We start from the raw sequence: 13,979 nt of genomic DNA, 5'->3' as shown, positions 1-13,979 counted from the left end.
GCAAACATCGTTGATGTTGGCAATTTGCTCAGCGGTACAGATGCCGAACGCAGCAGCATCCCGAGCATGACACGGGAATGTGACACCGGTCGGGTTATAACACCATTCCCAGCTGAAGATGTCGTAATGTCACTTACAACAATAAGGCTTTCTAAAATTGCTGGGAAAGGTTGTTATTTCTGGTACGAAGCCGCCTTCCCGTAGTGCTGGAAGTGAAGGGCCAAATTTTGTGGAAATTTCTTCTCCCGCGTCGGTGGCCGCCGCAATCAAGTAGGTGTATTTGTACAGCAATGTATTGCTAATTTGATCACAATGGTTTCACTTCCAGTGATGTTTAATTGAAAGCAAATTATCATTGGTTAATTTCATTGTTTCATTTCATTTTGGTGTATTTTAAAGATTAGCAAGACTAATAAGTCCTCTGATAGTTAGACGATAATCTCATATTTTGACTATTGATATAATAAACTAAATGAACTAAATGTCAGATAATAATCTGCTTTCAACTGATCTTTGGAGTGGACATATCAACGCCACTCCTAAAGTTAAATAGCCGTAGTCAGACAATATAAGTCATTATAAGACATTATAATGACTGTAGAAGTTCACAAACCTCAAGAAAGGCTCAGAGTCTTTGATAAGAGCGTGGAGGATGATACATATTTATTCTAGAACTCCCTAATGGTCAAACAAACGTCACAACGCACTGAAGAGACAACCAGGCCTGATATTGGTGGTAATCTTCCCAAACTTATCATCCTCTGATTCCCAATTGATGTTTAACACGGAGTATTGCAGGAACTCTGAATATCCTCAATAATATAAACCCGCGAAGGAATTAATCCTTCCTTCAAACTTTCAACCAACCAAAGAGGTTACATTGCCTGTTCCGTAAGTACCTCTGATAACCTCTGTGTTAGCTTACAAGTATTCTATCAATAGATGATACAAGAGTTAAAATTTTGGGGAATTCTGAGGAGGATAGCTCAAGAGCCCTGTTATGTCGAATGCTCCATACAGTGTAGTTACCGTGTATCTTCGTGAAGTGTTTATTTGAAGGACTTCGATGCTTGCATTCCTAACAGAAGAGGATCCATAGTTACCTCCCCGACGATTTCCAGAAGTATTTATTGAGGTGTGAAGCGTTGTTGTCCAAATTAAGCTACCATTAAGTCCAGGTCTCTCACCCCGATCAAGCATTGTCTTTGGTCGCGTGAAGTGCTTTAAATCCTGGTAAATCTTATCCCAATAGCTGATGGGCACTTGGTGAGCGATGGTAGTTGATATAAAACAAAGAAAAGTAAACTTTGGATTGGTATGTCTTGATAGGCAAGCCTGTGTGTCGACGCTACACAAATGCAATTGAAGACTGTGCATACTGTATAAAGAAAATTCCAATGCCTATCTTCGGTAGCGAATTGCTTTGCATTTGAAGTGCTTTAGTTTGTCATAATCCGCGAGCCGTATCATTTATTTCTTGTCTAGCTTTGGCCTAGCTGCAGATGCATACAAACTGTCGGAGGAAGTCGTGTAAACTAACTTCATTACAACTAGGTCTGCACGTTCCATACCAACCGGGCGTTACATTCGTTACAGCATCACCATCGGTTGTTGTTCTTCTTTTTTATCGTTTCTTTTTTTTTGTTTTACTGCCCAAACTGACAGTTCGAAGAATTATAACTTTACCAGCTGGCAAGTCCTCAGCAGCGTACCCGCGGATGCACCCACCGTTCCCGTCCACGATGGTCGGACGCATTTGTGCGTCAGCGTTCCGGTGCCCGAAAAAATGCATCATTACAGTGTACTGGGGAGATTAACTGTGGTCGCGTCTTGTCTTGTGCGGTACCTTTTGTTTTTATTGTGCGCCAGCCTTGCCACAACCGCACCAAAGCGCACGTTTGGCCCTTTTTTTTCTTGTTGTTTTGTGCTTGTGCCTCAACTTTATTTTCTCCACCAGCCAGTTCACCGTTGAGAACGTTTCGCGTTCGGTTTCGCTGTCGGGCGGTATGCTGCGGCCACAAATCTGGCAGAAAAACGTGTGGAAAACCGGAACATTCCCTGCGTGCCATTGGTAAATTTTATAGCATAGATTATTTTTCCAAACCGTGCGGGCCCCTGCTTGTTGTCCCGCTTGGTGGGAAATGCTTTGGGTTGTGTCGGTTTTTTTTTCTGTTATTGTGCTTCTTCGCATTCCCTCCTGGAAGTTTCCCTTGCTACCGTGTTCCATTGTGCAGGATGGATGAAGTCGTATTTTATGACTCTATCACCACCGTCGTACCGATGTTCATGCATTTTGAAGCATTTTTCCGCTGCGTAAGTTTTCCCAGTTTTGGGACACTTTTAGTTTTGGGTAAGGGGGAGCGGTTTTCTTGTACGAAATGGCAAATCACCTTGCTTGGGTGCAGATTCAAATGTATACATGCCTCTGCAACATTTTTGACCAGACTCAAACATTTGTGGTCAAGTTGGATCCGCCGATGACGAAACGTTCGTTCAATGCGTGGCGTTAATCAATTTTACGATCTTTTCTAACAACTGACATTCCTTTGTCATGTGCATGTGTTAAAGAGATACATAAATGCTTTTATTTTTGTCCGTTTGCTGCTTTCCATGATTTATTTTAGCGTTATTTGCGTTATAATTCCATTGTTGCTGTTTAATTGCATACATTTAGGAGGAATCAACAAAATTAGGCACTAAATTGGTTTTTAGGAGAGTATTTCTATTGCAATATGGTTAATATGGAAAAAATTAATAAATTAACAAAGAAATTTCATGTCAGTAAAGGCATAAAAAAGTTTTAGCGATAAAACTCTCATTATGTTAATTGATTGCATACATTTAGGAGAGGGAAATTTTAAAATGATGCACTACACAGTTGTAAACGGTCTTGGATAAAAATAAAAATATACCAAATTTGAAAGACTTTGGCTAAGACATTGGCAACTGCCGCCTAAAATGTAAAACGTTTAAAGTATTAAACAAAATTTAACATATTCAAATACTTTAAATATTCTCACCAAAACTACACATGACAAACACCTGTAAATGATCGTCCCGAAGAGCAACATAGCCCAGCAAATAAATTCCCTCAACGTCAATAGCTGTCAGCTTCATTCTAACCTCAATTGTTCGTTCGTCAAGACGTGCGGCAACACATTTCACCAGTGGAACAACAAATTAATATGCTTATCAAAGAAATGAGATGGAGTTCTTCGTAAACGGATAAACAGAACAAATAAACAGCAGGATAATTGAGATAAATTAATGGCCTCGCCTGGAACCTCCGCTTTTCCCGGGGTCCGCTGCCGTGTTCCGCTTTTCCCATGTTGCTTTCGCTTATCATCTTGTCTCCACCGGGGCTCGTGCCCGTGTCGTAGGTGCGATGGGTGTGTGTTTGTGCATTATTCACGCTTATCATTATTGGAAAAATGTAAAAACGGTTTTTACATACCGTGCTCGCCGTGCAGTAAAACATCACCTTCCCCGGGACGCCGATCCACTCGCTTGCTACCGTGCCGCCAAACAAACAAACGAGACGGGGGAAAAAACGAAGGATCTAACCCACGGTTCTGCCCGGTGTGTACGGGCGGCCATGGGAGAACGAATTTGCATGGCCCAGCTGTGCTAGGCCTTATCCGGTCCCTACTCACCGTCATTTGTTTACGAAATCGTGCTCAAGCATCACCGAGCAACCTCTCACCGTCACGCTCAATCTGCGGCGGTAATTTGTCATTATGATGCGTTTCTTCCCGTTTTGCCGATACGGAAAACACACGCGGGACGGGACGGTGCCGGGCAGGAAAAATCGGGGGACGGTACGGCGAGATACGTGTGGAAACTCTTCACGGCTAATTGATCACCCTTCGCCGCGGAACGGCCGATGGTTTGTTATTATTTCTGTGCTGGGAGTTGGTAATCGGGTTGAAGGTTTTTTGGGAGGATTGCGGGGCCGACAAAGCGGAAACAAATGAGGGAAGATTAACCGAAAGAAGCAACAATAGCAACGAAAACAACTTTCAAAAAAAAAAACTCCCGCAAAGGAAAAAAAAAAAATCCTGGCATGGAAATGGAGATGAATGAGCGATGAGGTAGGAAAAGCGATGTCAGCTAAAATAAGTGGAATGAATGAAAAGTGGCCAAAAATACACACTGGAATGCCTTTTTCCCTCTCTATTTGCTCAAAGCTAACTAATATGTCCTAATCATTCTGACATCCGAGTCTCTCCGTTTCCAATTTATATACACTACCCGGCCATAGATGAAGAGGGAAATTGTGAAAAACAAAAACAACACTACAGCATGCTAACAAACAACAAAAGAAAAGGTACATACGAGAGAATTTAATCGAATCAGCAAGAACACAAAAAATCAGTTTTCCAGCCCGTTTTATGTGTTTGGGCGAAAACTTTAATCTAAATGTAAAGTTAGATCTAAGCTCCTCATCAGCCAGATTAGAAGAAACGGATGCGTAGGGTAGAAACGGTCACGCGTCGGCTCTTGCCACCGAATGCCGCCTATGCACAAGAACTTTAGAGTATTTTGGCCTCCATTTTTTTTTTGTTGGTAAAGCAAGAGGAGTGGATTGGATGCTTCGAAGGAGGCATCCTTTCCAGCTCCTAATCCTACGTATGAATCTAAATGAAAGGGATAACAAAGTGCAGTTTTGTAGGCTATTTGTTTAAAAATGAATTTAAACAGGCTTTCCCTGCGTTCCTACCAGAGGGCGCTAGCGTTGTCTACTAAGCGGCGTATTAAAGGCTACTAAGCATGAAAAGGTGTTGACTTCCGAGGTTGTTCTTTAAATAATATTTTAATATATTTTATTGAGTTACTAAAACATTTTAAGACGTTACTTTATCTTACCAGTTAAGACGTTACTAATTATTTACTGAGAACATTGCTGTTTGGTGTTGATATATGCAAACATAAAAGACTACTCAGGCAAGATGGAAGAAACTCTTTTGAAACAGTAAAAAAATATCACAATCATCCAGTTTATAGCAATGTGCAATAGAATGCCACAGGAAAAACAATCTCATAGTATGAACGTTGCGAATATATGCAATTACTAAATTCCTCCCAAGATTAGGAAAGTGATGCTAGCCGCATCCGGAAAATCTTTATCCCACAAAACCACACCGTTTATTGAACAAAAGCACAGCAACATTTCACCCTTACGCGCGCATATCCAAACCCCTCCAGAAGGTTATGCACTGTCAGCTTAGAATTCGCCGCCAGCGACACTCTCGAAACGGTAACAGAGTGGAACGGTGTACCACTTTTTTCGCCCCCGGCGTTTTGCTGTATCAATGTACAAGGGGTTGTGCACGAACTGCACTGACTATCACCACACACACGGTGCGCGGAGGGTTCCGTAACAGCACCCGGGGAAAAAAAAAACCGAGGGAGCGAACTAATTGGACGCTATTATGTTTTTCGGGATCTAATTTGTTTAATTGTGTGATAGCATAATAACGATTACATCATAATCATACGGCATTGTGATCGACCGAAGCGACAAGTTGTCGCATGTTGAGCACCTTGAGCACATTTCTTCGTGTATGTGCTTTTTTTTATTCCTCTTCCATTGAGCACCGTGCAAGATAGCACTTGTTCGCGTCCAGTTTGCGCTCTGTTATCGGTGCCGCGCTCTTATCGGTGTATTGGAGGGAAAGGTGAAGAACAAGAAGCGTATACTCACATAGAAGAAAGGAGGCAAACGTTATAACAACAAAATCGAACCAAACAATGAGAGCACTTGTCATGTCCCACCGTCAATGAAGATTTCATCACATCTGTTGTGTCTCTTCTACCTGGACCAGGATTGTGACCGCCAGCAGCTAGATAATGCCCTCGTGGACGTTGTCCGAAAGAATGCAGCGTTTCAAACTGGGAGGCGATCAACATAGCAGTGTGAAATATGCTATAAAAGCTGTGCTTTTGTGTTGCAAATTGCATAATTTTAGGCGAAAATATCTCAACATTGGGAAATCTCATTTGAAAAGAATATTGTATTAAGAGTTTTATTGAGGAGAAGATGAAGGAGCATCAGTTCAACTCCTTTCAACTTTTCTTTGATAGTCAAGGGTAAAACAGTAGGAGGACTTTCTGCTTAGGCTTTCCTAACTTTTAAGGATGCTAAACATTGAGGATGTTTCCAAAAGCCAAAGAGATGAGATAACCTGTCTACTTTTCAAACTAGCTCTAGAACGAGGCTCATCCTCAGATTAGGGGTATAAACACCTCCATAAGTCAACCCACATCCTGGCACACGCTAGTGACATGAAGCTCTCCTATGATGCTTATCAGAAGATCGAGCAGACGTCCGAAAATCTCGGTATGAAGATTAACGAGCCAAACACAACAATAATGGTGAAACCATCGGCTACCCTATTAATATACGCTCATCTACTCAAGGGTGATGAACAGATAGGTGATAGCAACTGTTAATGTCATCCAAAATTTGATCTATAATGGGTTAAAGGTCAACATCGACAATAACATTTTTGTTGAGAAACGCACTGAGATATTAGGCGTTTAACCTCTCAGACATGAACTCTTTTTGTTCTTTTTGTACAGAGTTGTTAAAGAAATTTGGTAGGACTGGTTACGGACATTATAATAATTCCGTACGACTCTGAATTCTGAAGACTTCTTAGGTCGCCCTCAAGAAAAAACGATTCGTAGAAGGTCACACCAAGATTCTTAGTTGATTTGTTTAGCATAGAGTCAAGCATAGTCCCCACAGAGAGCAACTTCAAAGACATCCACAACGGACCAAGACCTCAAAGTGGTTGTAACGCCTGATAAGTAACTGAGCAGGCAGCGAATAATCGATGCACGAAAGAATGTACTCAACTTAAACCGTCCACACGTCCTGTGTGACGTCATCGGTAGCTACTTACGTTTCAGTTTCTCCAGCGGTTCGTGCAACGCCGACGAGTGATGATGCTGATGGTGGTGATGATGATGGTGATGGTGTGCAGACAGGTCAGGTGCGCCGTGATGCAGGTGCCCAAGCCCACCGCTATTTATCCCGCCCGGTGACATCAGGCTGGTGATGGCGGACGATACGCTCACCCCGCCGCTCACCAGCCCATCGTGCAGGCTGTGATGCGTATGGGTACCGTGGTGCGTACCGCTACCGTGCAGGTGATCCGCTAGCGTGTTGTTCGAACCGGTTCCACCACCGCCGGTACCGCCGCCGGCACTGCCACCACCGCCGGTACCGGTGCCGCCATTAACGCCGACCAGATCCTGCAGGCACAGCCCGGACGAATCGTTCATCGTGTCGAGACTGCTCGGGGTCGGACCACCGGAACCGCCGCCACCGCTGCCTCCACCACCTCCGCTGCGCTCCATCACGGGTTGCGGATATAGCGAGGATAGCTGGTTATGGCCACCGCCCGGGAAGATGTCCTTGTACGGCCGAAGATAAATCGTTTTGACGGTTTTCTGCGTACCGGTGTCTCAAAGTAATGGGCAGCCCACCGCTACTAGCTGGGCTGGTCGGTGGTACCGGGTACAGACGCTCACGTCGACCGTGGACGGGTTGCAGCGAGTTCGCTTTGCCGCGATCGTACCGGTTCGGTATGGTTCCAATCACCTGCGGCGAAGGAAAAGAATGGAAACAAAAGAGAAGCACAATGCATTAATCATGCCGGGAAGTGAAAGGAAAGCTTTACAACATCCACTCGAACCAATCGAACTTTTCGCCTTGTAGTGCGGCTGAGATGCAGCTCAGATTAAGCAATTCTTTTAATACGGAATATACGTGGTAGCTCTTGCAAATTTGTTTTTTCTAAGGTGTGAACAGCTGTGGTTTATTGCAACTTTCTTAATTATGCTAAGGTTGAACTGAAATTTTCACTGCCATAAATTCTGTTGTGTTAGATCTTTTAAAGTTACAAAATACCGCAGTCACTCATTCAATCTTCTAAGCTGATAGACCTTTCCTGCTGATGTTGTTTGTGGCTTAATAAACATTAAAGCGATTTATTAAACCATTACAAAATTTTAACAAACTTTGTTAGTAATTGTTTAATAACTTATAAGCAAATACAATAGCACTTTTTCTTCACGGCAATCGTTGACGGTACTTCCTATTACACAAACTGTCAACTGTCAAGTGACAGCGATGGCAATGCTAGCTGGCCGAAACAAAAAAGAAAACAGCGGGCACAGCACAGCCGAATAAATGAAAATAAATGGCGAAGGAAGTGCATTCGGCCCAAAAACGTGATTGACGATTCAAATGGTCTCCGGCAAAGCAAGCGATGCGTGACCGCAGGAAGAAGGAAGTGGATAATGTATTTCTCGTTGGACGCGGGAAGGGCACGAAGAAGGGAGTATTTTGGGGATTGGGAAGGAGGAGAAGGAGCGCACAAGTGAATAAAGATGGCGCGTGGGCTTTCACTTTCTTTTAATGCTGAATTTTCTTCTAACCCCCGCACACCCCCTACTTTACAGCTGCCCAATTGGAAAATGGCGCATGCGTCCTTGTGTGCTTGTGTGTGTTTGTGTGTGTGTGGAGCGTTAGCGAATGGTTCGGGTTCGCGCGGTAGCGCCAAACATCATCCATTTTATCTGAATGCCGGGTACCACTTCCCGGTGGCTCAATGATGTCCTTGACAGCGAGCGTCCCAAAAATCTTTGTGCCAACATTATCTTCCGCTTTGTGCGTTTGCGTACTGCTATCGCACGGCTTTACGGAAGAGAATGGAGAAAAAGGAAGGGGGGGGTGGAGGGGGCGTATCTGCAATCCACCCCCGTGCAACCGTCTTCCCACCCCTAATGCGGGGCATCAGTGTTGCGTGCCGTGTTTCGGTTTTGTTCTACTTTTCCTGCCGCTTTTTCTTGCTTTTTCTCCATTTTCTCGCCATGTTTATTTTCAAAACGTCAATGGATGGTTTGGGGATTAACGTTAATTAAAAATAATTTAATATGCCTTGACCGTGTAGCTCCCGTCCCGCGTTTTTTGTAGTCGCCGACGCGTCCGGAGTTTTCCCCGGGAAAAAAAAGGCACAAGCCGAAAGATTCGATCGGGCATAAATTGACGCGAAACCAGCCCGCACGCTACCTGGGTCGATTTTGCTGCAGTACGTGCGCGCAAAAACCGGAATCCTTTACCTCGAGCAAAACCTCCAAAAGAAGCAGAATATAAAAAAAAACGGAAACCAAGTCCCAAAAGAAAATCATGGCCCCCTGTAATCTAGGCGATAGGTGGTTGGGAGTTTTCCGTGTGTGGGGAAGAGGTGTGGACGGAAGAGCTCGAAACTCGCTACTTCCCTTCGCGCAACGCCACGCCTGGCGAAAGGTGAGCATCCCAAAAACGAGCATCCAACAGTGGAAGTTAGTTGGTGGGGTGAAGAAATGGGGAGGGGGTTGGGGGGGGTGGGGGGAGGCAAGGAAACCAAAATAAGTTTTTCGGATGAAATTCGAAAAATATCAACCAACAATCTTAATTCCATTGACAGCGCATCCTTTTGCTTTTCCCCCAGAACGGGGTGGGGTCGGAAAATGGAGTTGGGTGGGTTATATTTTTCCGACGGGAACGGAATGAACTCGGGTGCCCTTTATGCTTGCAGGGCTCAGGGGGTAGAGTGCTGGGGGAAGGGGTGGAGGGGCCGAACCCGTTGCAAATACACCCGGCATTGAGCACCGAAACCTGGAGGGTAAAGAGCATGAGCTCGGTCGGAAAAACCCCTCGCACAGCGCACAAACCAATGGGGCGCTGCCGCATGTGCGGAACTTTGGTTGGATGTGAAATTCGTTTGAAGTGAATAAGGATTTCCCCAAATGTCAAATGCCAGTCACACGTCTTGTCGTCTCCTCCCATGATTCCCACCCGGACTTTTCCCCCCTCTTGATCGTTCTCTCTTACTCTCTCTCTCTCTCTCTCTCGCTCTCTCTCTTTCCACGCACAAACACACACTCACACACACACATTCTGCGTCGGTAAAAGTGAGTGGATTCTACCCCATTTTCATTTGGTTTCCCTTCATTTTGGGATGCTAAATTTTCATTGCAAATGGAATGGAACGTTAAGGATGCTTTCCCCCTGCAACCTTACCCCCTCCCCCACCCTCACAGTAACGGGTGGTTTTTACGGGGGTGATTTTACTTATATAAATGTATTTCAAACGCGGCGAATGGAAGTAAGACATCTCGGCAAATGTTGCTGTTTTGTACCTTTGTGTTTGTAAAAGCGCCACCAGCTAAAAGGTACAAATTGTTTGAACAACCAAACATACAGACACACACACACACATACAGAGAAAATTTTGCTATAAATAGTTGCTTCATTTGAATGGTGGGTATTTATAGCGGCACATGTGTACGTACGCTTCACACATCCAGCAGTACAGCTTCAATGACAGTTTACTGGCCCATTGTAGTAAACAATAGCCCGCAAGCTAACTATATTAACAATATGGATGCTGTAGCGGATATACAGCGGATGGTTGACCGGGCGGACCAAACCACACACACACACACACACCCACACACACACAGAGTGGTACACATCGTCTGCGCTTTTCTTTTTGGGGTTTTCTATTTTTTTGTTGTTGCTCCTTCGGCTCCTACCTCTACATCTTAGCGCACAGCATCCGCAAAGACGGTAAGACACAGCAAGGACCCACCACTCTTGAGCCCAGTTGATTGAACAAAAAGATAATTGGATGTGCATTATGCTTTCGTTCAAGCTTCAAGCAAGGGTAGAACGAATGCTGTGTCTCAGGGTTTAGTGGCATGATTTTGTTTTCTTTTCTATCTTTCTGTTTATGTGTGTGTGTGTGTTGGGGTGTTGTTTTTTCCCCCTTCGTTTGTTATCGTTTTATTCCGTGTGCGGTTCAAGAATACAGAAATAGCGAATAAAATGGATTACTTCGCTCCAGCTCGGTTCCATTCGACTCGCAGGTCGACCATGGGCAACCATGAGCGGGGGCATGAGGGTTTAACAATAAACATTCGAAAATTCACTGGAAAAATAGTATTTTTTCCATTGCACTGTAAGGGGCGCACATGGCAGATCGCTTTGATGGTTCAGTTACAGATAACCGGGCGTCTCCACTGGCGGGTTCATCTTCCCGCATTTCTTGCTATCCTTATAGGATACACTTACAAGAACACACATACACACACACACACAGAATAATGTTTCAGTACATAAATTCTATCTACATTGATCGGTTTAGTTTCCCTTTTTTTTTACCCCCCACCCCCCATACACACTTGAGACAAAAGGAAAAATAGTACCATTTCAACTGGAAAACCGAGTGAAGATGTCAACTTGTGTGGATGTATAGTGCTTTTTTGTGTGTGTCGCTCCTGTTACTGGTTTGTGACATTTGTGGTGCGTTGCCCAACTGGAACGAAATTCATTTCACTAAGGATGATGTGGGTCTTTTTACGGCCATTTAGAGATCTAAATTTTTTTTAACTGTATTTAGACGAGTAGATAGGTTAATTTTAAACGAAGTTTAAAACGATTGACAAACAGGGTCAAGCTGACAATCTTTTGTTCTTTGGTTTGTTTTTTTGTAAGACATATCAATGCGAACAATAAACTGTGAAAATCACCATCACTCCCTTGCTCCTTCCACGATACGACAATTGTAAGTTTTCAATTTTGTTTTAAACATTTGTAAGGTTCTGTCACTGGATGCTTCAAAATACTAAACACTAATCACTGCGTATATCGCGTAGCTTTTAATTTTGTTACACTTTACAACTTTTTAAAACTCTTTCACACATTAACTCTCCAATAATTTCCGTCGGAAAATGGTTTTGCAAAAAAGTAGAAAACATTCAAATTCACTCCACAGTAGAGTGCTTTGCATACCGCACGTAATATAAACATTAGAAATGTAAACAATCAAAGGGTACTACACACAAAATTGAAATAAATCAAACATTTGGCAATGGATAACTGAAGAATTTCTACGAACTTTATTTTTATTTTTAATAACCTAACATTGAATAAGATATAATTGAGCATGCCCCTAATAAGCCAAAGTCCTTTGACCTTGTATAAGACAAAAGACTATACCTTGAGAGGAAATACCTTGAGAAAATTTGTACTCTCATCAGCCAATATATGGTTGATAATACGGTAAAGAGCCGTCAAAATGTAATAATAAATGTAATAATACGATATGTTTATACCTTAAGCTGTCAAGTTTGTTACTATTCGCTCTGGTTTTGCAACTTCGAAACTCACTTGTTTGGCAGCGCTACTAAAACCTTTGAGGCTTCAAAAACTCCAACAGTTTCCAGTTTCCATTCCTGGAACTTTCTCTTTTGAATGTACTAAATAGCTTTAAATTTGTAGCTGTCAAAATACGCTAACCTCGTCTAAGATGACGCTTGCATAGTTTCGGAATTCCAAAGATCCAAACTGTCGGAAGCAACTCATCTCTGGAGGTTTATATGCACGGTGAGAACAATTGGTATTACGCTCCTTTTATTAAACGTAAACATTTATACACACTTGAGTGAAATTAGTGCCGAACAGCAGTACATACAGCTGCCAGCAACCTACTCCGTAGGTTGTAAAGTACGCAAACGAAAGAGTCCGTGTGCACTGCCTGGGCTGATTAAAACATAGTTTCTCCGGAGGTCATAGACACGAAACACCGGCACGCTACACATATTACACTCGTAATCTCAAGTTGGAATTGTTTAGGTACAGCGAAACGGAGAGCTTATGAATTACCTATCTATCCTACCATCTTGAATATTGAGGGTTAGTACAATCGCAATAATAAAGAAGATTATTAACGGCTGGAAGCGCTCAGGAAGAATGTTATAGTGTATCCGAACAAGAACACGGCACGGTACCCAACTCTCCATATTGTTGTCGTTTCCTTGCCTGCCCTCGCTAGGTCTAATGTCCTGGAACATGGCCAACGGTAGCGAAACCGCTCCATACGGACCATGCTGCACGAAAAATTGCCTTCAACAAGACGAACAATGCCCCGGCATAAAGCCGGCGAGGATGAACAGACACCATCCGGTTCGTTGCTGGCAATGGGGGAAAAAAGGACTGCCGCGCTCTAACCCTACGGCAGCGGCACCAACGGTACGGCACCACCGTACACGTTCGGCAAGTAAAACGAGTCAAAAATATGGCTTATAAAGTTGATAGGATATAGTTTATGGTTATGATCTGTTTTTATTTCTCCCTCCGTGCCCGGTTACCACTGTCTTACACGGATGTGCATGTGTTACGAGGGTATTTATGAATGACATATGGAGGAGTAAAGTTGAGCCGCCAAGTCCTGCCCGGAGGGGCACAGAATTTCCGAGCTGCCGAGTTTGGGTATGGCCGTACACAGACTCTCGCCACATCTGTCTGTGGTGCTGCCGGTCCTTTGCTGGTACCCGACCCCAATCATCAACCATTTTGCTGGGCGAAAGTGGGCGATAGACACACACGCTGGAGATAGCAAAAGGGCATCCTCTCACATCGGCATCGGTACACGGAAAGTGGTAAAAAACGATAAAATTTTCCAAAGAGCCTTGTGTGTGTTTTTACCACCATTTGGGTTTGTGCTTGGCGGAGGCTAAGTTATAGGGCGGAGTTCCACGCCCGTTAGATGTATGTCGACAGTTCCAAGGACGACGTTCAATCAACTGCTTCAAACCGCACGCCCGATGAGGCGTCCCTTTGCACACGGGAGGCCCAAGAGGGCAATTTCGAGATCTTCAAACCATCTCTTCCACGTTGGGGTTCTTTTTTTTATGTCGCGCCTTGCCTTACCAGCCACGTAGTGGAACTTTCTGTTGCCCATTTTGCCCGGGGCAATTATGTTCCGTGTTTTCTCGCCTGGCCCGGTTTTTTTTTTGTTTGTTTTTGGGGACGGCAGAATGGTCATGGTAATGAAATAAATTTTACTTTACCAACCATCCACACACAGCGTTCGGGGCGGAAAGTTTGACGGATTCTTTCTTTATTTATTTGAGGCGCGCCT

General features: G+C 43.8%; 1 protein-coding gene across 1 annotated transcript in view; it reads right to left on the bottom strand.

Annotated features, from left to right (window-relative positions):
• Positions 1 to 7,365, bottom strand: part of LOC128307144 (pituitary homeobox homolog Ptx1) — a 33,506-nt gene extending 26,141 nt beyond the window's left edge. The window contains exon 1 of the mRNA XM_053044875.1: positions 6,909 to 7,365. Coding sequence (XP_052900835.1) covers positions 6,909 to 7,365 — 457 coding nt within the window. The remainder of the gene's footprint in view (positions 1 to 6,908) is intronic.
• Between the last annotated feature and the right edge of the window lie 6,614 nt (positions 7,366 to 13,979).

The sequence above is a fragment of the Anopheles moucheti genome, chromosome X (genome assembly GCF_943734755.1).
Source record: "Anopheles moucheti chromosome X, idAnoMoucSN_F20_07, whole genome shotgun sequence".
NCBI lineage: Eukaryota > Metazoa > Arthropoda > Insecta > Diptera > Culicidae > Anopheles > Anopheles moucheti.
Note: the sequence above shows the minus strand (reverse complement) of the source record. Positions and strands in the feature narration are given on the sequence as shown.